Consider the following 24,397-nt stretch of genomic DNA (forward strand, 5'->3'; position numbering starts at 1 on the left):
CAAGCCCCCGGGGCAGGGTGTACTGTCAAACTGCAAAATACTGTCAAAATACTGTCATCCTCGTGTCCCCAGCTCTGAACTGTGCTCCTCCCTGCCCCTGAGGGGGGCATTTGATCTGGGAATATCCAAGTCGGCACAGGCAAGCTGTGGCCTTGAATCTGGGGGACTTCTGTGCCTGGGAAGATCCGGCGGGGCCAGGGTGTCTGTGTCTCTGGGATCCCCCAAAACACCGGACCCCAACTCACCCCCTGATCTGCAGAGGTTGGCGGGCTATGGCTGTGACTCGGGGTGGGAGCAGGCCCGCAGCTTGGTACCGGACCCCAACTCACCCCCCGATCTGCAGAGGTTGGCGGGCTGTGGCTGTGACTCGGGGTGGGAACGGGCCCGCAGCTTGGTACCGGACCCCACTCACCCCCCGATCTGCAGAGGTTGGGCTGTGGCTGTGGCTGTGACTCGGGGTGGGAGCGGGCCCGCAGCTTGGTACCGGACCCCAACTCACCCCCGATCTGCAGAGGTCGGCGGGCTGTGGCTGTGACTCGGGGTGGGAGCAGGCCCGCAGCTTGGTACCGGACCCCAACTCACCCCCCAATCTGCAGAGGTCGGCGGGCTGTGGCTGTGACTCGGGGTGGGAACGGGCCCGCAGCTTGGTACCGGACCCCACTCACCCCCCGATCTGCAGAGGTTGGGCTGTGGCTGTGGCTGTGACTCGGGGTGGGAGCGGGCCCGCAGCTTGGTACCGGACCCCAACTCACCCCCCGATCTGCAGAGGTCGGCGGGCTGTGGCTGTGGCTGTGGCTGTGACTCGGGGTGGGAGCGGGCCCGCAGCTTGGTACTGGACCCCACTCACCCCCCGATCTGCAGAGGTCGGCGGGCTGTGGCTGTGGCTGTGACTCGGGGTGGGAGCAGGCCCGCAGCTTGGTACCGGACCCCGCTCACCCCCCGATCTGCAGAGGCTGGCGGGCTGTGGCTGTGACTCGGGGTGGGAGCGGGCCCGCAGCTTGGTACCGGACCCCGCTCACCCCCTGATCTGCAGAGGTCGGCGGGCTGTGGCTGTGGCTGTGGCTGTGGCTGTGACTCGGGGTGGGAGCGGGCCCGCAGCTTGGTACCGGACCCCACTCACCCCCCGATCTGCAGAGGTCGGCGGGCTGTGGCTGTGGCTGTGACTCCGGGGGGTGGGAGCGGGCCCGCAGCTTGGTTGCCGAGTTGTGTGCTCTCTGGGGAGACTGCAAATGAGCCGTTCGCGAGATGCGAGGAAGTTGGGGGCTGTGTTGAGGTGGTTTTGTGTGTTTCTTTGAGAGCACAGTTGGGTTACGGTTTTGGTCTTTTGTTCGCGTTGTGGGTGGCAGTGTTTTGTTTCGTGTTAAGATGTGGGGGACTTGAATTTGTTTTTAAATGAGATTGGAGGGAGATGGGAAGCGGGGCTGTAACTCCATTAGAGATTTTGTGGGTGTGCGAACTGAAGACACCTGGGTGTTCACAGGGTGGGTGTTCTTTTCTTTAATATTGCTCACTTAAAAGGCCATTCGCCTGTGATAAAAATAATTTAAATTATATTCAAAGAGAAAACCAAGGTAGTTCGTGCATCCTTCTACTTCTGACTCCCAATACTCCCCATAAGATGCAACCAGCGATACTCCTCCCTGCCAGAATGTTCTCTGCATTTCTGCATTGGTACCTTTTTTTTTTCACCTAATAGTATATTTTGGAGCTCATTTTCTACCTGTCAATGGGGACTTCTTCATTCTTTTCAATGAAACATTTATTATCTTGTTGGGCTCGATTTCAAATGCCATTTGGGTGGCCGGAGGTCGGATACTGGACTATTAGCCCAGGTCACCCTCTTGTTAGCTGTCTCTCTACAGGGTTGTAGGTGGATTTCCTCTTCCCCATTCTACCCCCTTCCGGTTTATTCCCAGCCGTCAACCTCAAAAAGTGCTGAGAGGTTTGCTAACTTTCTGTGCCATTTTTCTGGTTTCTTTAGAAGGAAGTGTCTTCTGCCTGGCTAAGTAGATTCTCGAGAGGACCTAAGGGACAGTGGGGTACCGAGAAGAGCTCTGGCCCAGGAGCCAGACTCTAGAATCAGACTCTAGACCTGCACTGCCCCGTGGCAATACAGTGGGAGCCACGTGCATGATCTTTAACTGTTCGGTCTCGTATTAAAGAGTCAAAGGCAACAGGTGAATACATTTTCTAATCATGGTGCTAAACCCAAAACATCCAAAACGTTATCCGTTCAACATGTGATCGATATCTGAAAGTTGTTGAGATATTTCATGTTCTTTTTCCCTGCTAGTCTTTGAAATTCAATGCGTGTTTTGCTCGTACGGCATATCCCAGTGGAACAAGCCACAGTTCCAGAGTTCAACGACCACATGTGGCCAGTGGCTGCTGTATTGGGTGGCACAGCTCTAGACGCCCCCCCCAACTGTCGCTGATTCCTAAACCCTCCGACTTTCAGTGCTAGAAATGGAAAGCGACAGGCAAGCCAGGACAGGCGGGTCTCCCTACTGTAGCTTAATTTCCACATCTGTAAAATGGGGACAGTCGAGTGTGACCTTGATCACGGTGAGGGTGAAACTGTCAGCCGAGGAGGGTGTGCTTTGGGGAGGGAAAGTGGGGAGCCATGGTTTTGTGGGATTATTGTTAGGATTAGGATTCACCTTGGTGAGCACTCAGAGTCCACTCCCTTGGACCCAGGGCTGCCTCGCTGGCTTACTTCTCTCCACCTCAGTCACCTTGTCGGCTCTCACTTCACAGGACACCCATGCCGAGGGCTCGGCACCACGCTCAGCACACAGTAAACACTCAATCACTCAAAACCGCGACCGTCACTGAGCCTCTGATGGCAGGAACGCGGCCCGGGTGGGGAGTGGCTTGCCCAAGGTCGCGCAGCAGCGAGGTGGTGGTGGCAGACGCTGGCCTATTTTGGCTCCCTCCTTGTCTCTGGCAGCCATCCCCAAAAGTCAGCCGCTCGTTTCCTCGCTGCAAGGTAACGGAAATAGACACCGAGACCACGGAGCGGCGTGGACGAGGCCCGGGCCCGAGCGTGGTTTCCATGCTGTGCCCGCGATTTGCTCCAAATCGCAGCTCCGAGGGGCAGAGGCCGGGTGGTCGTCAACGCGCCAGAGCGCGACCGTCGTGAGAGTCCTCGGTGTGATTTCAAACAAAGGGCCCCCTTCTGCATGGCACATGGTGTACCTTTGGCAAGACTGCAGTGGAGTAGAAATTGTGAGCTAAATTGTGAGCCAGAAAGCCCGAAACATTACGCATTATGTAACAATAACAGGAACCGTTGTTTTCTGAGCGTTTTTTTTTTTCTGTGACATTGCCGAGCGCCCTGCACTCACTGTTTCATTCCGTCCTTCCAGTTACCCTGGGAGGTGATGATTACTTAAATGCCTCCGTTATACAGATCGGGAAACTGAGGCCCAGAGAAAATAAAGAACCCGCCCAGGAACACACAGAGCCAGAAAGGGCCTTTAAAATCTTCCCTGTGGCCAGGCTGGCCCAGGACTGAGGAACCTGCTGGACACCGGACATTTGCAAGCTGCGACAAGGGGGTCTCCCTACAGCAGCTTAGTTTATTCGTCTGTAAAATGGGGGTAGTCAAACATGACACTGGTCAGGGCGAGAATGAAAATGTGGCCGCAGAGGAGGGCGTGCGTGGGAAGCAAAAGGAGAGACACCCAGTATTGTGGGGTTGTTATTAGGGTGAGGATTGACCGTGGTGCGTGCTCAGAATCTACTCACTTAGTCCCAGGGCTGTGTTCTCTCTCTCTCTCTCTCTCTTTCACTCTTGCTCTCGCTCCGTCTCTCAACAGACGCTGACTTATCCCTGCCTCTCAAGCCCAGCCCCTTTCCAGTTCCTTCCAAATTTCAAGTCGCCTTTTCAGAGCTAAAGCCTGAGAAACAGCACCCCAATTTCCGAAGCACCTGCCAACAGCCCTGTCTGATTTGAAAAACAGCTGAGAAAGGGAGAGGCAAGGCCGGGGAGGTTTGTGGATCGCTTTCTTTCTTTTTCTTAAGCCAAGTCCACCCTTTCTTTTTGATAAAGTCGGGCCCAAGCCAGCGTGCGGAAGGAGGGAGCTTAGCGACCTTGCCTCCCCAGGTGCTCCCCTTCAAGCCCCTTCTTTAATTCAAGACCTCAGCCGAGCACCCAAGGTGGACGCTCAGGAGCGATCTGGGGGTCCCAGCTGGCTTTGCCTCCGGCTGCATGGTGAACCTCCTGGGTTTGGGAGGATACGGGGCTCTCAGAGACTTCAGGGAGCAAGGGGGTGGCGGGGACCGATCCTCTCCCCGGCGAGGAAGAGCACAGTGGTTCTGGATGGTTTCCTGCAAAGCAGAGCCCCGGCAGCAAGATGCTGGAAGACATTCAGCCTCCACACGGGCCGCGCACACTCACACACACAGCAGGGAGGTGACACAGCGTGAGGGCGGTGCATGAACACACAGAGAGACACACACACAGCAACACCAGATGGAGATCGCAGCCCGGCCCGGGCCCGGGTGGTCATTAATCCCTCACCCACACACAGGCACTGGCGGGTACGTAATGCAAGTTGCGAAAAGGGGAGGCTGCACTCGCTAAGCACCCCCCCACGGGGGACCCAGGAGGTGGTGCCTCCTTCTCGTGGGGTTCGGGGGGTGTCTGCACCCACTTCCTGCTCTCAGAGGCAGCAGGAGCTTGTCATCTGCCTCAGCCCTGGGGTGACCCTGGGAAGCCACTAAAAGGGAAACGAGGGAGTGAGTGTCACTCCGTTAGTAGCGGCAGACGGGAGCTCTCTCGCAGCGCTAAGGAGTGGTGAAGATGCTCGAAAAGGGCGTGCCAGGATAGAGATGGCACTGGGGATAAAGAAAGAGATGGACGGGCTCTCTACTGTCCCCCGCCTGTCCCCAGTCCAGCCACAGCCCTAGATCACCTGCCCCAACATAGACACGTAAGACACACCTACATCACTGTCCCCTGTGTACATGCCACGGGCACACACGCCTCACCTGGGCCAGAGCATCCTGGTGGCCTTTGGCACCCCAGCCACACCTCATTTCCCTGAGTGTGGGGAAACTGGCGGGAATGGCAAAAATAACTGGAATATAAATTTTAAAAACCTAGGGTATACGTTTAAAAGCTCGGGCTCAAGAGCGGGACCAGTCTGAGTTCAGGTCCTCCCTCTGCCACCATTCTCTGCTTGACCTTGGACAAGTCATTGACCCTTCCCAAGCTTTGGCCTTCTTGTCTTTGGAAGGGTTACTGTGCAAATCAAAGAAGAAAAAAATCGTACGTGAAGTGTCTGTGCTCAGTTAAGTGTGTGCTACGTTTAGTCTTTGGGGTTTTTTTCTTTTTTGTTCAACAAACACTCATTGAGCACCTGCTATGTGCTTCTGTTCACCGGGGTGTACACAGCCCACTCTTCCTGATGTGTCTCTGTTAGGGTTTCGTATGGTCTGTGGACTACATATGTCCTCCAGAGTTTTGTGTGGACCCGTGCCTTTGGTATTTATTTTACCCAATTTGGTTTGTAATGGTGGCCAAGCCTGTCCTTTTGAACTGGGAACAAGTCGATAATTACAAAAATGGTCACAAAGGCCAACTGACATCTTTTCATCCATGGTCCCACGGAAGGCCGTGCCCCCCTTCCTCCAGGGGTCTGTTGCGGGGGGGCTTTGGGAGTGGCCCAAACGGAGAGCCCAAAGATCCGTGCCAGCTGAGCTCCTGACCCGGGGATGCAAAATGTTTGTGAAACACAGAGAGACAAAGGCTGCAGGTGTGACAAGTTGGAGGGGTGGCTTCTTACGGCGTGGGAAAAATAAGAGAGGTCTTCTGAGTCTTGCCTTTTGATTTCTGGGGCTGATGTCAGTGGCTGTCCTGGGCTTTGATCATGGAGGTGAACCCAGGCACTTTGCAGCTAACTGGGAAAGTACCCTCTTCGAAGAAAAACAATTTTATTTCTAGGTTGGCTTCAGAACCCCAGAGCGTCGTCTGGCTCGACTCCTTAGCTGCCATCTCCGCTTTGAAGGTGGTGTTGGGCACTCCGCCTCAATCTCTTTTTTAACTCTATCCACCCTGTCCCTTGTTCCTTCCCTTCAGCTCGGGAAGGCCCAGATCTCATCTGCATCTCACGGGCTGGTGATGCCCAGAGAATAGTCCCCGAGAGCATGCGTCACCCCTAGACACATCCACCGGATACTTCTCCTCGCAGTGCGCCTGACCTGTCGCTTAGGGACACGTCCCGCCGCTCCTGACGCCTGCCTGATCAGCCATCATTCCCTCAGAGAACGAGAAAAGAGGCAGACGCGTGAAATCATGCCACCGACAGCCGAACAGCAATGAGTGGGTGATACCAAGTTGACGTCAAAGACAGGCCAGCCCAAGAGACTCGCCGCGGGCCCTGTGGCACAGCCCCCAGCTCCTCGGCACAGCCTGAAGCTGGGCGCGTCCTGGTGAAGTCCCCTTGGCTCGACATTACTGAGGTCCTCAGACCCTTGGACGCTGGGCACCATGGAGAATCACATGTTCAGTGTTCAGCAGATCCAACCCAACGTGATTTCTGTCCGCCTCTTCAAGCGCAAAGTGGGGGGCCTGGGGTTCCTGGTGAAGGAGCGAGTGAGCAAGCCCCCCGTGATCATCTCCGACCTGATTCGAGGGGGCGCCGCAGAGCAGAGTGGCCTCATCCAGGCCGGGGACATCATCCTCGCGGTCAATGGCCAGCCCCTGGTGGACCTGAGTTATGACAGCGCCCTGGAGGTGCTCAGGGGCATTGCCTCCGAGACCCACGTGGTCCTCATTCTGAGGGGCCCCGAGGGCTTCACCACGCACCTGGAGACCACCTTCACTGGGGACGGGACCCCCAAGACCATCCGGGTGACACGGCCCCTGGGTCCCCCCACCACAGCCGTCGATCTGTCACACCAGTCGTCAGCCTGCAAAGAGCAGGCGCTGGCAGTGGACGGGGCCACCGGTCCCGGCAATGGGCCACAGCATGGCCTCGACAATGGACCAGAAGCTGGCTCGCTGGCTCACGCTAATGGCCTGGCCCCCAGGCCCCCGGGCCAGGCCCCCGCCAAGAAGAATCCTGGGATTGCCCTTCAGGGCAGCGGGGAGCACAATGAACTCCTCAAAGAGATCCAGCCTGTCCTGAACCTTCTCACCACTGGTGACAAAGGCATCAATGGAGGGGCACCGGCCAAGGCGGAGACAAAGGACGTGGAAGTCCAGGTGGACAGGTAAGCCCCACAGGTGTGCATGCACACGTGCTCCTAGCATGCAAGCATGTACCGCAGCTCAGCCTCGCAGCCCAGAAGCCAACCTGAGCTGTCCCCGGCATCTGCGCGGGCACGGCCACTCACTCATCCTCGCCTCTTTCCCCTAAAATTGCAATTGCAAGAGCAGGATGGGCAGAGCCCCTGGGATGTATCTCTTGCCGTGAATCCCAGAGCCATTAGTCATGGCAACTGGCGTCATGTCTCCCAATCTTGATCCCACGTGATCCTCCGGCAACCCCCCAAGATGGGTATGTTTGCAATCACAGGCAGAGGGGAGACCAGGGTCACTTGCTGCCCTTTGATCGCCTCCCTCCCAGCCCACTCCTTGCAATCCTTTATGTGCCTCCTGACCCTCCACACCGCCTCTCACAGGAGGAGCAGCGAGACACCGAGTGGGGGCTGTTCCCTCCCGTGGCAGCTGAACCCCGGCTGTGCTCGATGTTCCATACACTTGGTTCTGGCTCTCAGCCGGGCACAGGGTCATGGGCATCGGAATGATCCAGGGGCTCTGTTGCAGTCCCACCCCAGCCCCAGGAGTCGGACTCTCCGTGTGTGACATGGAGACATCCCTCCCCTCGTTGGGAGCTGAGCCCTCCCTCCGAGGAGCCAGTGTGACCCTCTCTCCCTGGTGCTGGACACCAGGCATGAGTCAGAGTGTCAAACATGGAAGATTTTAATGGGAGCCCTTTTATTAGCTAGGCCCGAGCGGCGTCTCGTAGCGTCATCTCAGGGAGGCGGCCTTTGTTTCCCTGAAGATAAGGGACGGGCACGCCAGGCTGATGGGCAGTCAGACCGATTTCCCAGCTCGGGAGGCTGCGCCTGGGCCTCACCCATCACGCCCCTGCCTCTCGTTATCCTGTGTCAACCTTGCATGTAACGCAGTTTGACCGAAAGCAGCAGAAAAAAACTGTTTTGCAGGAGGTAAGACTTGGGAGAAATCAAGCCAGGGCAAGTCCATGAAACCCACTAACGTAAACGGTTTTGAGGATGAGATTTAATGACAGCACGTGTTCCCCGAGCTCAGTGGTTCACGCCCATGGTGGGCTCAAAGCCCCTGCCCCATTTTTTGTTTATATTTTGATTGAATTTTAGGGAGAGGGGAAGAGAGAGAGAGAAAGAGAAACATCCATGTGAGAGTGGAACATCAATCAGCTGCCTCCTGCACGTCTCCTGCCAGGGATTAAGCCCACAAGGCAGGTATGTGACCTGACTGGGAATCGAACCGGCCAATTTGGTGCACGGGACAATGCTCCAACCAACTGAGCCACACCAGCCCCCCTCCCATTTTTAACAAATATTTTTATTTTTTTTTATTTTTTTAATCCACACCTAAGGATATTTTTTCCATTGCTTTTCAGAGAGAGTGGAAGGGGGAGAGAGAGAGAGAGAGAGAAACATCGATGTGAGAGACACATCGATTGGTTGCCTCACACACATGCCCAGACCAGGGCCTGGGGTCAAGCCTGCAACCGAGGTACATGCCTTGGCTGGAATCGAACCCAGGACCCTTCAGTCTGCAGGCCGACACGCTAGCCACTGAGCCAAACCTGCTAGGGCTTAAATATTTTTAAATATCCCCTTTACTAACCAGAAGGTAATTTATGGATCATATAACATACCCACACTTCACATTTTTTAAATCAATATAGTGCCCTAACTATAGAATAAAGGACACAGAGCATAAAAGTAATTGATGATAAAAGAACCTGTCGTTTACTATATTGGGGCTCAGGCCTGCTCAGGCCTGCAGTGGTCAGGTGTTTGCACCTAAACATAGAATTGCTGCAGGCACGCCAGCGTCGGATGCAGATCGACACAGGTGTGTTGTTTTGGCAACTCGAACGCCACCAGCAGCGTCGTCGCCTTGGTGATGCGATTTCCTGAAATGGTGAACGGCTCCCAATAAAACGATGCCCTTTCTCTGATTTAGTTGCAACAGTGGCATGCGTTGGAAAATTCGGTCTATTTTAAAGCTGTATATATACATAATAGCGAATTGGAACCCTGGCTCAGAAATTTAAGCATTTTTAAAAAAAATCTGTGTGAATGTCCAAAGGTTGTGTGGCAGCCGGGACCCTTATTCCTTGTGTTGGCCTGTCCCTGGTGTTACAGGATGTTCGTGACCCCAGATGCCACCTGCCTACCACTGTGACAAGCACAAGTGCCTCCGCAAATTGCCAGACTGCCTCCTAGCGGCTGAAATAAGTGCCTCACTAAGAATCCGTGTCCCAGGTCAGGAAAGGGAAAGGCAGAGACAGATTGTCTTCGGAGTCACTTTCGGGGCTGACAGGCCAGGGACAGTTCAGGCTCCTTGGAGCATGTGGCCGCCTGGAAATTAGGCATTCTCCCAGGGGCCTCTCCATCCAAGCTGCATTTGGGGGTTGGGATCAGAACTGGCCTCCTGGATGCTGGGTGAACAGGTGACAATGAGGCTGACTGCCCACCAGGCCTAGAACCCCACATCCAGGTCACACTCACTGGTCTGTGACTTCTGGGGTCTGAGCAGAGACTGGTTCTCAGCAGTGCCCTTGACCTTCTGCTCTCTCGGTCTCATTCCCTTCCTTCCGTCCCTCTTTCCTTTTGGACAGACTTATTCTGCTCCATCTTGTCCCTTTCCCTCATGGGGCATTCCTGGTCCTGTTGTTAGGGGACACTGGCCCTTACCTGGGGGGAGAAGTAATGTCTCGTCTAGACATAGCCACATGCCTTCATCCCAGGGGACATGTGGACCCTGTCAGGTGATTGCAGCGTGTGAGGGAGCGCAAGGAAGAGAAATCGGGGCTTCTGGAGCCTCCTGCACTTGGGAGCGGTCACTTTAAAACACTGCCTGTCAGAGGATATCCAGGTTGTCAGCTTGCTGCCCTGAAGGAGGGTTCTAAAGAGGCCAAGGTCCCCAGTCCAGCCTCCATCTGGACCAGCCGGTCAGCCTTGCCCTGTGCTCTGATAACTTCTCCACTTGCAGGGCGCTCGGTTACTTACAGATTACCACCTCCTTATGTGAGCTAGGCTCCCTAAGTAGGACATGTGGTTTTAGCCCCCTTTCGTAGACCTGAAGCTCAGAGAGGGTAAGCACCTTACCCAGGGTCACACAGCACGGCCCTGGTGCTACCTAGAAATCTCACAATGAGTGTCCAGAGCTCAAGAGAAACCAGGCAACAGAATGTGGCTGGAGGAATCACAGCGCTTTCCTTTCTCTGTTTGTCTGATCACCCAATAAGCTAATTAGTAGTAAGAGTGATGATAATAGGTACCCCATAGCTAAGCGCTGTAGGCCTGACCTCATTTAACCGTTGCAGCAACCCCGCAAACAGGGCATTATTACTATTAACTCTGTTTTAGAGATGAACAGACTGAGACTCCGAAAGGTTAAGTGTCCAAAATACCCAAAGTTGCACATCTTATAACCAGCAAAGCTGAGCATTGAACCCAACTTCATCCAGTCCACAGCCAGGGTTCCTAACCATGAGGCTACAGTGCCCCAGCAAGCACATAGGTCCCAGGGTGAGCGAATTTGTAGCAATAAGCCAGGCATTTCCCTCAGATCTGCTTCTCACTGACAGACTCGGGGTTGGGAATCTACCTAAACTTACTTCTAATTTGGCCCCTGGGTAAACAGGAGCCAAATAACTCAACCTGCTTGTTCCCCATGGTGCCATATTAAAAAAATCCTTCCCCTGCTAATCACACAGGATTCTTAAGTTTGTGTTGACAAAGCACTCCAAAAGCATTATTTAAACAAAGTTGTTGAAGACTTTTTTTTAAAAGGACAGTGATAAAAGCGGCTCTCTCCCTGTAGATTCACACAGACAAGCCGCGTGAGCCATTTCGGAGTTGCCTAGGTAATTGCACCCTGCAATTTTTGTAAACCAGCCTCATTCTGCGAGCGAGGTTGGATCACTTGCTCTTTAGCCTCTTGCTTAGCGTGAGCATCCTGAGTAGTTTTTCCTGTCTCTGTTTTTTGTGGGGGTTTTTTGTTTTAAAAAAGGGAAGGCTCTGGGCCGAGCATCAATCAGACCTAGTTTCAAATCCCAGCTCTGCTGAGTGCTCACTGTGGGACCTTGGGAAACTTACCTAACGTCTCTGGGCTCAGTTTTTGCATCTATAAAACTGGGCTTTTAATATCCGTTGAGATTAAACGAAATAATTTCTGCACAAGTACCTGGTACGTTACAGATGCTCAAACAATATTAACCCTCCTGTGCTAAATCCCCGTTTATGGTCGTGTGATGTCACTGAATTGGGAGTTTCAGAGCTGAGAGGGAACTGAGTGACATTTAGAGGAGCCCTCTCAATTGACACTTCCTGTTTTTCACCATGTAGGTAAACGATTGACTTGGGTTCTGTAATCAAGAGCCACTCCCGGTGTGTTTTGGTGACATTTTAAAGAGGGTGAAACAGTATGTTCCCTTTGACAATTGCAGAGCTCTCCAGGCAGGAGCAAAGTGGCTTTGATGCGGCCACCAGAACGCTGCGAATCACAGCAAGGAGGGGGGTCTGGCTGGACCCGGATGAGCTGCTGGAGCGGCTGCTCAGGGCCATGCACCCCCTTGGGCCCTGGCTTCTGATTTATCCCAAATGACTGTCGGCACCAGGTTAGGGGTTGGAGGAAATTATGGAAACAGGACCAGGGGTCCCCAAAGCTGGGAACATAGAACAGAAGACTAGATAAGGGCCAGCCTGGACTCCTGGAACCAAAACCAAGGTGGGCCCCAGAGCAAGCCATGGTGCCCAAGGCTGGGAGACAGGCAGATGCCATAGAGTAGCACTGAGAGGGAGGGTTGAAAAGCAGCAGGTTGTCAGGAAGCAGGAGGGGTGCACTCAGAGGGAGGGAGGACAGGTCTGGATTTTATTGCAAGGTCAGTCCCATTCCAGCCATGATTTCTCTCCATCTCAGAGGAGGGACAGCCTGTGGACCCTCGCTGAGATAGCCTCCTCCTGAACCTATTCTTGTTCAAAGCCTGGGAGTGAGGAAACCTTCGTGGTTAAGAAGTCAGTCTCTAGAGTCAGAAACAGGCCTGGATTTGAATCTTAATCCCACCATGACTAGCTGTGTTACTTAGGCTATTGATTTAACCTCTCTGAGCCTCAGTTTCCTCATCTGATGATGACTATGAGGATACTAACTAATGGTGGTGATGATGATGCTGGTGGTGGCAATGATGGTGATGGTGATGATGGTGATGGTGACTATGGTGATGAGAAGTTGGATGGTGTTGATTATGATAGTGGTGGTGATGATGGTGATGGTAGTGATGGTGTTGACAGTGGTGATGGTGATAGTGGTGATGGTGAGTGATGGTGGTGATGGTGGTGACAGTGGTGATGGTGATAGTGGTGATGGTGGTGACAGTGGTGATGGTGATGGTGGTGATAGTGTTGACAGTGGTGATGGTGATAGTGGTGATGGTGATGATGGTGGTGATGGTGACAGTGGTGATGGTGGTGATGGTGAGGGTGGTGAGGGTGATGATGGTGATGATGGTGATAGTGATGGTGATGATGATGAGAGAGCTTTTGGCAATGGTGATGATGAGAACGATGATAGCACTGGTGATGATGGTGATTATGCTGATGAAGAGAAGTTGTTTGGTGTTGATTATGACAGCAATGATCGTGAGAATGCTGGTTGTGACAATGCTGGTGATGGTGGCCATAATAGTGATGATGGTGGTGATGGTGAGAGTGCTTTTGGCAGTGGTGATGATGAGGGTGATGATAGCACTGGTGATGACGGTGATTATGCTGATGAAGAGAAGTTGATAGTGTTGATTATGATAGCGATGATCGCGAGAATGCTGGTTGTGACAATGCTGGTGATGGTGGCCATAATGGTGATGATGATGGTGATGGTGGTGATGGTGATCATGACAAATGATGATGATGATGAGAGCCTCCACTTCAGAATGGATGTGAAGAGTAGGCTGGAATACTGTGACCTTGAGCAACTTAGCTTTTGTCTCCCCTCTGCCGTCTATAAAATGGTGATTAATATTCATAATCTAATAGGGTTGTCAGAAAGGTTAACCAAAAGATATGTAAAGTGCTCAGTAAACACTAGCCATCATTAGTAATGGTATTATTATTTTGGTTGCTATGTTCCCCTTTTCAGAATCATTCCTGTTTATCCTGGGCAGGTGTCATGAGTCTTGTTATCAACACCTTAGCGTTGGGGTGACTTACCACCCTGGCCCACAGGACTAGTTTCCTTCCCTGTCCCCCCTGCCTCCTACTTCTTACACAATTAAGTCTGACTGCCATCCCGTTGTCCAGGGATTCTGCAAGGGGTTGTGCTAGGAGATGGGCTTCCTCTGCTCCTAGATCCACGAAATGAGGGAGAGGGTATGAAGGAGCAAAATCCATGTCACGGCCACCCTGAAATGAAGTCCACAAAGGTGGGTGTGTGCCAGCCCCCCGTGCCCACGTGGATGAGCTTACCTTTGTGTTTGACAACGGGGCTGCCTTCCCACCTGTCGCTGGCAATGCCACGAAGCAGCAGGCTGGGCACCCAGTGCCTTCTCGCTCCACGTAGGGCCACGTGGGTGACTCGCGGGGGCTCTGGACTGACCCAGGAATCCCAGCGCAGGGCAACCAGCCGGCCACGCCGAGCTTCGTGCTTTCTTCACGCCACCCCCTTGCCTTTCAGAGACGTGGACAGCAAGTCACACAAGCCTCTGCCCCTTGGCGTGGAGAATGACCACGTCGTCAATGACCTGTGGGGGACGGGCAGTGTGCCCGTGGTCCTCAACAACCCGTATTCCGAGAAGGAGCAGGTAAGAGTCTGCCAGCCGGGAGGGTGTTGGGGCTGAAGCCAGGAGCCTGTCCCGGGATGCGGAGTTTGGCTTTGTTGTGTTTTGTTTTCTTGGTGAGCTTGCCATTTTTCAAATTTTAATTCTGTTTCTATATTAAAGGCACTCACGTGGTTCTGAATTTAAAAGATATAAAATACACAAGGTGAAAAGTTTGTCTCTCTCCCCTAATCCCAGCCGCACAGCTTCTCTCCCTACAGGCCAACAGTAGTCGTTGTTCTCGCGATCCTTTCAGCATAGACGGACAAATACGCACACAGGCTATTTTCACATTTTTTACACAAACGAGTGCACATTATACATGTTTTGCACCTTGTTTTTCCACTTACCAGCATAGATTGGAGATGAGCCCTAATTAGGAGGTAAAGAGAGGCTGGTTCTTTTTCATGGCTGCATAGTTTTCCATTGCGTGGCTCTGCCCTGTTCATCGAGCCTGTCCTCCAACGTGCGGCAGGACCCCGGCCGTTTCCTGCCAGGCTGGCCACCTCGGTTAGACAGTGAGAGCTTGGAAAACATAACCCTGAACTTCAAGCCTGAGGAGTGGGGCTCAATACTGGGAACGGGGCTGGCATGACTCTTAGGACCACTGAGACTCGGATTGAATTTTGACACCATTCCTAATCATCCTCTTAAGTAAAAATGTTCCCCTGACTAAATGACATGAGAAACTGCTGCTTGTCCCCTTCTCCCTGCAAAACCCTAAGATTGAATCAAGCCCTCTCGCGTTGCTTTCTTATTAAGCGTCTATTTCCCTTGCCTGCCTGATCTGCTCTCCTAAGGGGTAAGGGGAGGAACCATGCCCTGCTTGCAGGCAGAATGTCTATTTTCAGATACTAATTAAGCATCGGGCCAGTCCTTAGTGGGTGCCGACGGGGTCTCCGGCTGAGGGAAATGAGATTTCCATTTGGCTCTCTCCCCTCTCATCCAGCCCGCTGCCCCTCTCCCCAGCCTCTGGCTGACAAAGGCGATCAGGTAGTCAGGTAGATGCCTTCTATTGAAATCCCCCTCCCCACTCCCACCACCTCATCAGGACCCCACGCTTCCTCACTCCTGGGGACATGGGGCTTGCTGGCTGCTTTCCAGATGTCAGAATCTGTTGAGAAGCTTTTCTCTGCTTCCAGGTGAGTGTCAGCATCACATTCTGGTTGGGGAACCAGTGACACCAGCCTGCGTGTTCATTCAGGGCCTCAAACCACACTCAAGTTCTTTACCCAGACGGGCTGCATTGGGTCAAAGTCATTTTTGCTTCCTCTCTTTGCAAATTAATATCAGTGGCCAAAACCCAGAGATTCTCAAAGGTCAATAGAGACCCAACCCGAGTCCATTTTCTGAGGGTCCCAGGTTATCTTAAAAGGTAAAAAGGGCCCTAGCCGGTCCCTCAGTGGTTAGAGCATCGGCTCGCAGACTGAAGGGTCGTGGGTTCGATTCCAGCCAAGGGCGCGGACCTCGGTTGTAGGCGCCGTCCAGGCCCCGGTCGGGGCGCGTGCGGGAGGCAGCCAGTCAATGCTTCTCTCTCACATCGATGTTCCTCTCTCGCCCTCTCCTCCTCCTTTCCACTCTCTCTAAAAAAAAATCAATGGAAAAAATATCCTAGGGTGAGTATTAACAACAACAAAAAAGGTAAAAAGGCCAAAACATAACCACAAAGTTTATGCGTTTTTAACGATTTACATTTAGCAGTTTAATGCTTTTAATAAACACACGCACGCAGTCCGATGCAATATAATGGAGGTAGGCCACAACATAATTACAGGATTTCTTTTAAAATTAATTCCTAGCGCACGTATACATTCTGGTCTGGACATGGGACATGGGACCGTGTCTAATATCTGGTTATCTGTGACATCATTGCAGCGGTAAGCACACACCCATTTGGAGAAAATATCAACAGTTGAACTTAAAGACCCCTCATCTCCAGAGGCCCACGTCTGTGGACCCAAACTGGGGTGGGTCTGACCCCGAGCACCGCCCCCTTCCTCCTTCTCCAGACCCTAGGACACGGACCGTAAAATCGGGTGGGAGGAAGAGTGCGCGATTTCAAGCTCCCGTGGAGTTATTATAAGGAGTGAATCACTTTAGAAATAATGCTTTGAATACACTACAAGGAAATTATACTCCGAGGCATTAAACACAGTTGGTTAAGTTTTTTAAGTAGCAATTTTTTAATTGCACGGATGGGTGTGTACCTGCTGGTTTGCAGGCCTGTGGTCCCGAACCCTGCGCTGCTGCAGCTCTCGCCGGGGTTACACTGGCTGCCCCAGGGGGTGGCGCCCACAGGGTGGAGCTGCAGCCGAGGGCACGGTGTGTGGCATCTGGCCCCCGGTGGGCATGGCCTGCTGCCCGGCGAGCCCAGCGTGCCGCCCGCATTTGAGCAGAGGCCAAGCGGGGCAGGTTGCTTCGGGTCTGTGACGGAGGAGCTGTCGCCGGTGTCGACAGTCTGCTTTGTACAGGTTTGGGCCTTCGCTCCTGGGCTCTTTTCCCGGGGCTGTCACCACAAAGCGCCGCAAACTGGGTGGCTTAAGCAACAGAAATCGATGGTCCCCCAGTTCTGGAGGCCAGAAGTCTGAAATCAGGGAGTTGGCCCGGCTGGTTCCCTCCGACGGCTGTGAGGGAAGGAGCTGCTCCAGGCCCCTCTCTGTGGCTTGTCGGTGACCGTCTTCATGTTCACGTGGCCTTCTCCCTGGGTGCGGGTCTGTCTCCAAATTCCCCCTTTTTATGGGACATCAGTCATATTGGATTAGGGCCACCCTGTTGACCTCATTTTAACATTAACAATTCCAAATAAGGTCATGTGAGGTAACATCTGTTAGGGTGTCGACATAGGAGTTTGGGAGGGACACAGTTCAACCCATGACAGTTCCTAAGATGTCAGCTCCTGTCCCTGCTTCATTGGGGGGCCCCTGATGGAGACAGCCCTTAACTGGGGAAGGGCAGGGAGGGGGCTTGGCTTCTGTTTCTAGATCTTCTGGATTCTGATGTCTGGTGTCTGTCTTATGCCTGAAACCCCCCCTCCCTCCGCCTTCTCATCACGCCTGCTCCTCACGTCCCAGCTTCTGCTACCAGGCTCACCATGTTCCCACCTACTCAGACCAGAAACTTTTGATTTTTTTTTTTTTTTACTTAAACTATAAAAAAAAAAAAAAAAAAAAAAAATGGAAAAAACCATTCTTAGCTTATAGGCTGTACCAAAATGGGGAGCAGACCAGATTTGGCTCGTGGGCCTCAGTTTGCTGACCCCAACTTTGCAACATGCAGCAGCCATAAGGTGCTTCTCCCAGTTGTAGGAGCAAGTGGGGACCACAAGTCCCTGGCACACAGTAGGTGCTCTGTATGTATTTGTTGAAGGAGAGAAAAGAGGGAGGGAAGGAGAGGAGAGACAGAATCAGGGTGTCAGAAACCCTTCAAGCACGAGTTCCTGGCTGGGAGCCCCAGGCTGACATTGAATTTTCCTTGCTGTCTCCTCTTGGGCTGCGAGACCGTTTCCTTTAATTTACTCTGCAAAGAGCTGTTGACACAGCCTTTGAAATGCCCGGGAACTCAGAGCCTTCTTCCCAGATCCAGGAGCGACAGCCCTCCCAGGGAACCCACCATCAAACCAATGTCCCCCGCCACCTGCAAAGCTCCCACTTTCCACCCCAGAAGCAAATTCGGGAAAGGACATGTAGAGCCGCCAGCCCAAAGCCCACTTGTGCCCCATCCCCAGCATTATGACTCACAGGCGCCACTAATCTGCATTTTTAACCAGCACTTCGGGTCCCCCCAGTCAGAGAAGTCATTTGCGTCCCCCATGCAGGGCCCCTGACTGCTATGTGAACCTCCCATTTGTCCCCTCTGGAGTCATCTAATATTACTGCTGACTAATTAAAACATCAAAGCCCCAATACAACAGCTCTGCCAGAGGCCGCCTAATGCTGGGTTTCAAGTGTGTGGCTCGGCGCAGCCCGGGGTGCAGAGCGGCATGCCTGGCGTTCGGGCCCCCAATTACTCGGCTCCTGATGACCAGCCCTCGCACATCTGGAGCCTCAACAGATGGCCTCTTATTAGGCCTGTTAGCCCTGCTCCCCACTGGTGAAGGCTGCCAGCTGGCCGCCCACCGGCCACACCCCACACCTCTTCCTCCTGCCTCACTGTGCTCCCCACCCTCTCCCTGGGCCCTGGGTCCTGGGCCCGACCTCTGTTATCCCCCCTGGGGTTCCAGCTGCTCCTCAGCCTCCAGGGCATTCACGCGGTTGGTCCAGACAGTTTCTAACTGGCCTAGTGATGCCTGGCATTTAGGGGGGCTGTCCGGGTGCCTCCCGACAAAGGCCTGCCCAGGTGTGACTGCCACCACTTTTCTGTCTGCGGGGAGAGCAGCCGTGGAGACAGAATCCTAAAGAAGTCTTTGGAAGGTCTTTCCAGCCTTCAGAGGAGTGAGGCTGTTTGTAGGTGCTTCGCATAGGGATGCGGTAAAAGAACAACGTTTGGCAGGATGGAAAGTGCCAACGGGGAGCCAAGGGAAGGACGCATCCAGATCCCTCTTGTCCTGCTCCCAGCCTGGCAGAAGTGCAGTTGTAGCAATAGTAACAGTGATAATACTAGACGTTGTGCTAATATTAGCCTAATAATAACACCACTTGCAATAAGTAATGGCGAACATTGAGGAGGTGACCGCCGTCATCCGAGTGAGAGGTGACGGCTTGGACAGAGGAGTGGATGGATTCCAGAGCTGTTTAGAAAGCTGCAGGGGATGGGAGCAGGGGATGGGGTAGGTACAGGAGATTAAGAGGCTGAGGTCCAGAACAGCTCCCCCCGTGGCTGGTGCAAACATTGATTGAGTCCCTGCTATCTGCCAAACCCTGTGCTACACACCAGCGAGTTCCTGACCACCTTTGGGTTCCTGACCCTACTCCCCAGAACAGAACCCGAAAGGCTCTTCCATGGCACCTCCCTCCGCACAGCTGGAGGGACCAGGTTCCCGGCCACCTGTCACGCGTCAACCAGGGAGAGTCGAACCCTCCTCTCCGTGCAGAGAGTTGCTAACTCGGAGCAGATGCCGGGAAGAGCGAAACTCTCCCATCCCAATGGAGACCCTTCTCCAGGGCCCTCCTGCCTAACGTCCCATCTTCATTCTCTCCTCAGCCCCCTGCCTCGGGACGACAGTCCCCCACGAAGAATGGGAGCCCCTCCAAGTGCCCCCGCTTCCTCAAGGTCAAGAACTGGGAGACGGACGTGGTTCTCACGGACACCCTCCACCTTAAGAGTACCCTGGTGAGTATCTCAGGAGGCTGTAGGCCAGTCGATCCACCTCAGCACTGTCCACATGTGGGACCGGGTAATTCTTTGTGCTGGGGACTGTTCTGTGTATCCACCCAGGGGACAACTGGCAGTATCTGAAGACATTTTTGGCTGTCACAACTTCAGGGGGCTACTGACATCTCGTGGATTTCAGGCCACTCAGTAGGTGATGGAAGAGGCCCCACTGCTTGATGGGGAATGGTTAAAAAGTCTAAAATCACACTGCAAGGGGTGTGAATAGAGGGAGGGGAGCAATGCGGGCTATTTCTTGCAATCAACGGACCATAGATGTGTTTAAATGTCACTGTAGCCACTCTACTAGCTCCTTGGGACTTAGTAGCAAGGGAGTGACAGCCACAAAGCCCCTCTTCCCCAAGTTGAGTTGAGCAAATATTTTCAGAACCTTAAAATGCTGCTCATCCTTCCCTACCTTGGCCGATGACCGTGTCCAACAATGATTTTGAAGCTGGTACTTGAGAAATTCCCCTTGGGAATTAAAGGCCAGGTGAACTCCACTGTGAATACCTGATCTGGGTTTGCAGCCCAGTACCGGCCACACGTGGGCAAAACCAAGCGATGGCCCAAATCTCTCTTGTCCGTCCAGGAAACGGGATGCAGTGAGCACATCTGCATGGGGTCCATCATGCACACTTCCCAGCAAATCCGGAGGCCTGAAGATGTCCGCACGAAAGAGCAGCTCTTCCCTCTTGCCAAAGAGTTCATTGATCAGTACTATTCGTCAATTAAAAGGCAAGTTTATGTTGACCCTGGGGAGCCTGAGGTGAGGTACTGAGGACTGGGGCCAAAAACTTCAGCTCCAACTTTGCAGACAGGTGAACCAAGGCCTGAGCATAAGGCCTCTGCGTGCCATACACAGAGGTCAAAATCTGGTGGCCCGAGGGCCAAATCTGGCCCCCAGAAATGTTCTTGTGTGGCCTGCAAAAAGTGTTGCTTGCATTGGAAACATTTAAAGCAATTCCACATGTAGATATATACCCTAAAGAAATTCTCACACTTGTGCCCAAAAAGGCATGCATAAAAATATTCACTGAAACATTGTTATCATAGGGGGGAAACTAAAATTAAAGAACCAGCTGGAAACCACCTCAGCGCCATTGACAGGAGAATCCGTAATGAAGAAGTCCTGTTAGTGAAATACTATACAGCTGTAAAAAAGGAATGGGTTAGAGCTCTGCTCATGGGAATGAAGCTCACAAACAACGCTGAGCAAAAGAAAGAAAGGAGAGGTCGTAAAAGGATACATTTCAGAACATCGCCATTTATATAAACATTTCAAACGTGCAGAATAATACTGTACGTGATTTAGGGGCTACGTATACATGTTGGCAGAAATATAAACAAAAGCATGAAAAGGGTAAATGCCACGTTAAAAATAGTCAGTTCTGGGGAGAAAGTGGGCCATTATGGGGAAGTAGTCCCCAAGGATCTATAATATTAGTTCTTATTTATTATTTCTTAGGCTTGGGGTGTGGGCATTCATTACATTAGACTCTATACCTTTTCATAAGTCTGAAATTTTTCATAATACATATTTTTTTACTTTCTAAAATTTAACTCATTGCCTTCATTTAAAATTAGAAGAGTTTTCTTTAAAAATCAGCACCTGTTTGCCGCAGTCCCCACCCAGCCAGTTCAACCACTGCCGGACCTTCCTGGGCATTTTGGTTTGCAGTCTCTACTTTATGCTTGAACTATTGTGTCCAGAAATCAACTGGGACTTTCTGTAGCTTCTGGCCTCCTGTAACAGCTCCCTCCTTTCACCAACCTCTAATTTTGGAGAGAAGGTGATGCTCCACCTCCCTTCCCTCCTCGCTCAGATTTGGCTCCAAAGCCCACATGGAGAGGCTGGAAGAGGTGAACAAAGAGATTGAAACCACCAGCACCTACCAGCTCAAAGACACTGAGCTCATCTACGGGGCCAAGCACGCCTGGAGGAATGCCTCCCGCTGCGTCGGCAGGATCCAGTGGTCCAAGCTGCAGGTAGGTGGTGAGGCTCTGCTCCCCGATAAGTCCTTTGGTGGAGGGGGTGATGGGTGGAAGGGTGAGCTTTAAAATGGCTCAGCTCCTACCACCTATCATGGGGTCCCAGATTCTCAGGTCACGACCAAATCTGGTTTATGTCATGTCTCATTTAGCCAACACGGGATAAATTTTAAAACGAATTTGCATACCCCTTGGTAAGACTTATACACTCTGATTTACTGCAGACCCCACCACTCCCTTTTGTCTTACACCTACTTTCTTTGCTTATTTGTATTATGTGCCTACTCACTAAAAACATCAGATTCTCTGTCCCTTGGTATGATTTTTTCCTCTGGGGAGTAGTTTCCAGTTGGAAGTATATTAGTTATCAAGCTCAAGGGTTTCTTGTTTGATTTTGGTTTGAACCCTAATAACCTAACAGGAAATATAACCAGCCCACTAAAGGTCTCTCCTCCCCTCACCATCCCTTTCGCACATCACTCACACTCCATGCCTGCTTTTAGGGGATTTTTCCTGGTTTGCTGGAGAGGTGAGGCGCTCAGGACTCCAATGGGGCAGCCCCTGGAGTGGGTCTGGGCTCTCCTCCAGTGGGAAGGCTGCCCTGGGGCTGCCGAGGAGGGAAGGAGACCGTCAGTCCCACAGCGCTCCTCTTTCAGGTGTTCGATGCCCGCGACTGCACCACGGCCCACGGGATGTTCAACTACATTTGCAACCACATCAAGTATGCCACCAACAAAGGGAACCTCAGGTGAGCTGTCCAGTTTGGGGGAGGGGCGTCCCCCCAGCGCTGACCCTTGGGTCTGGGCATGGCTCTCCTGCCAGGGAAATCGCCTGCCCCTCCTCTCTGGGAGATGCGCCAGGCTGGGAGCCGTGGCCTGGAATTCTTGTCCCGCCACCGTGTCCCTACAGTGGCCAAAATCACATTCAACCCACCGTTCAGTGTCACCCATGGAGGGGGCAGGAAGGGATGTTCCTCATGCCCGGGAATAGGAAAATCCCATTGCCTGTGGTGACCTGCTTCTCCCAGCTCCTTCTCTGATGCCTGGAGCAGCCTCAGAATCCCCCTTGGTTGAAAAGGCAATTAATTTGTCTTCCCGCTGCTGTGGGGACCGCTCCGTCGGGTTCCACCAAGCCACCTCCTCTTGCCCCATATGAAGAACAAAGCCACCAGGAGCAGGCCAAGGCAGGAAGGCACAGGTGCGGACTGGTGGCTTTCACACTGGCGAGCTGCAGCTGGGGCAGGAGCAGCTGGAAGGGACAGCTGGGGCCCTGCAGATGAGCAGTTACGCTTGTTCATCCTGCCCGCTCCGGCCTGCCCTGGCATCTGTTCCCAGCTCCTGAGGACCAGCCCCATCTCGAGGCTGCCGCAGGGATATTCCCATAAGTCCCCGGGCTGCACTGAGCTCATCCCCAAAGTGGCTTGTTGGCATGAAGCATGGATTTTCTTACATGTGTATCTTCCTGGAGAAAGAAACAGTGTTTGCCAGCTGAGCCTACCAGTAGGAAAAGGGCCTGTAATCCGAGCTCCGGGCCTGCATGGGGAATCAGTACAGTTGACTCTTGAATAACCCAGGTTTCAGTTGCACAGGCCCACTTAGATGCACTTTTTTTTTTTTTTCAAGAAATGCAGTAAATGTATTTTCTTTTATGATTTTCTCTTTTTTACCTTTTTTTTTTAAACCTCACCAGAGGATATTTTCCCCCCATTGATTTTTCAGAGAGAGTGGAAGGAAGGAGGGGGTGGAGAGAGAGAGAAACATCGATGTGAGGTACATGCCCTTGACTGGAATTGAACCCTGACCCTCTGTCCACAGGCCGATGCCCTAACCACTGAACAACGCCAGCCAGGGCTCTTATGATTTTCTTAATAACATTTTCTCTTCTTCAGTTTACTTTACTGTAAGAATACAGTGTGTACTACATGGAACCTACAAAAATGTGTTGATTGACTGTTTATGTTATTGGTAAGGCTTCCCCGGTCAACAGGAAGCTGTTAGCAGTTACGTTTGGGGGGAGTCAAAAATTAGCTGCAGATTTTCAACTGCGGGGGGGATCAGTGTCCCTAAACCCTGCATTGTTCAAGGTCAACTGTATATCTTTTTACTAAAAGACCTCTCCCATCAGAGAAAATCGGGCATATCCTGAGCTTTAAAGGAGGGCTTGGTTGAGGAATTTATGGGCTATTCTGGTAGTTTTCAAATGATGCTGTGACAAGGTGCTATGGGGCGGAGTGGGGGGCTTCACAGGCCAGGCAGTGCACTTCCACGTTGGGGGAGTCTTCATGGCATCTTCTATTAAAGAAAACATTCAGCTGATTCTTTTTATTAGTAAGTTTAAAAACCACACATCTGGACACATACATAAGAGCATGTGTACCATGTATAGAAATAATCTGAATATAGGAAAGAAAGGCAGGTAATCATGTTGGTGTAATATATATCTTTTAAAAGCATGTTAAGAAACCCCAGACTCAGACACAGCGGTGGTAATTATCGTAGGAGAAAGTTTAGATCTAGAAATTGATGGTCTGTTCTTAAAGGGAAGCAGGGTCTGATGGTCTGTCCCTGGAGATTACCTACTGCAAAAGAAAACTGGACCAAGTCAAGATTGTTTGAAAGTCCCGTTTGAGAAGCATTTTTTCCTTCAGCAAGCTGGCATGAGCCCCTGTCCTCCACCCTTCTTCAGATCAGCGGTCCCATGTGGGGACAGGGCAAGGTCCCTTCCTCCCAGCAGCTGCTCCATGGGCTCTGGGGACCTTGGCACAGGTGTAATCCACCCTGAGCCTCATGCAGTCATTGACTTGGGTGACGCCTTTTCCAGGATGTCCCCAAAGGGCAAGCCCCGCCCTGACACCAGCTGTCCCCCTCTGTCCACCACAGGTCTGCCATCACCATATTTCCGCAGAGGATCGACAGCAAGCACGATTTCCGAGTCTGGAACTCCCAGCTCATCCGCTATGCCGGCTACAAGCAGCCCGACGGCTCCATCCTGGGAGACCCAGCCAATGTGCAGTTCACAGAGGTGTGTGCCCCCCAGCCCGTGCCCGCCTGGGC

At 52.5% G+C, this 24,397-nt stretch overlaps 1 protein-coding gene across 1 annotated transcript in view; it reads left to right on the forward strand.

Annotated features, from left to right (window-relative positions):
• Positions 1-6,479: 6,479 nt before the first annotated feature.
• The window catches only part of NOS1 (nitric oxide synthase 1), a 50,076-nt gene continuing 32,158 nt past the window's right edge, over positions 6,480-24,397 (forward strand). The window contains exons 1-7 of the mRNA XM_087828585.1: positions 6,480-7,221; positions 13,904-14,030; positions 19,185-19,313; positions 19,945-20,090; positions 21,179-21,341; positions 22,001-22,092; positions 24,224-24,365. Of these exons, the coding sequence (XP_087684711.1) occupies positions 6,497-7,221; positions 13,904-14,030; positions 19,185-19,313; positions 19,945-20,090; positions 21,179-21,341; positions 22,001-22,092; positions 24,224-24,365 (1,524 nt within the window). The 5' untranslated portion in view covers positions 6,480-6,496. The remainder of the gene's footprint in view (positions 7,222-13,903; positions 14,031-19,184; positions 19,314-19,944; positions 20,091-21,178; positions 21,342-22,000; positions 22,093-24,223; positions 24,366-24,397) is intronic.

The sequence above is a fragment of the Miniopterus natalensis genome, chromosome 20, assembly GCF_054644295.1.
Source record: "Miniopterus natalensis isolate mMinNat1 chromosome 20, mMinNat1.hap1, whole genome shotgun sequence".
Classification (NCBI taxonomy): domain Eukaryota; kingdom Metazoa; phylum Chordata; class Mammalia; order Chiroptera; family Miniopteridae; genus Miniopterus; species Miniopterus natalensis.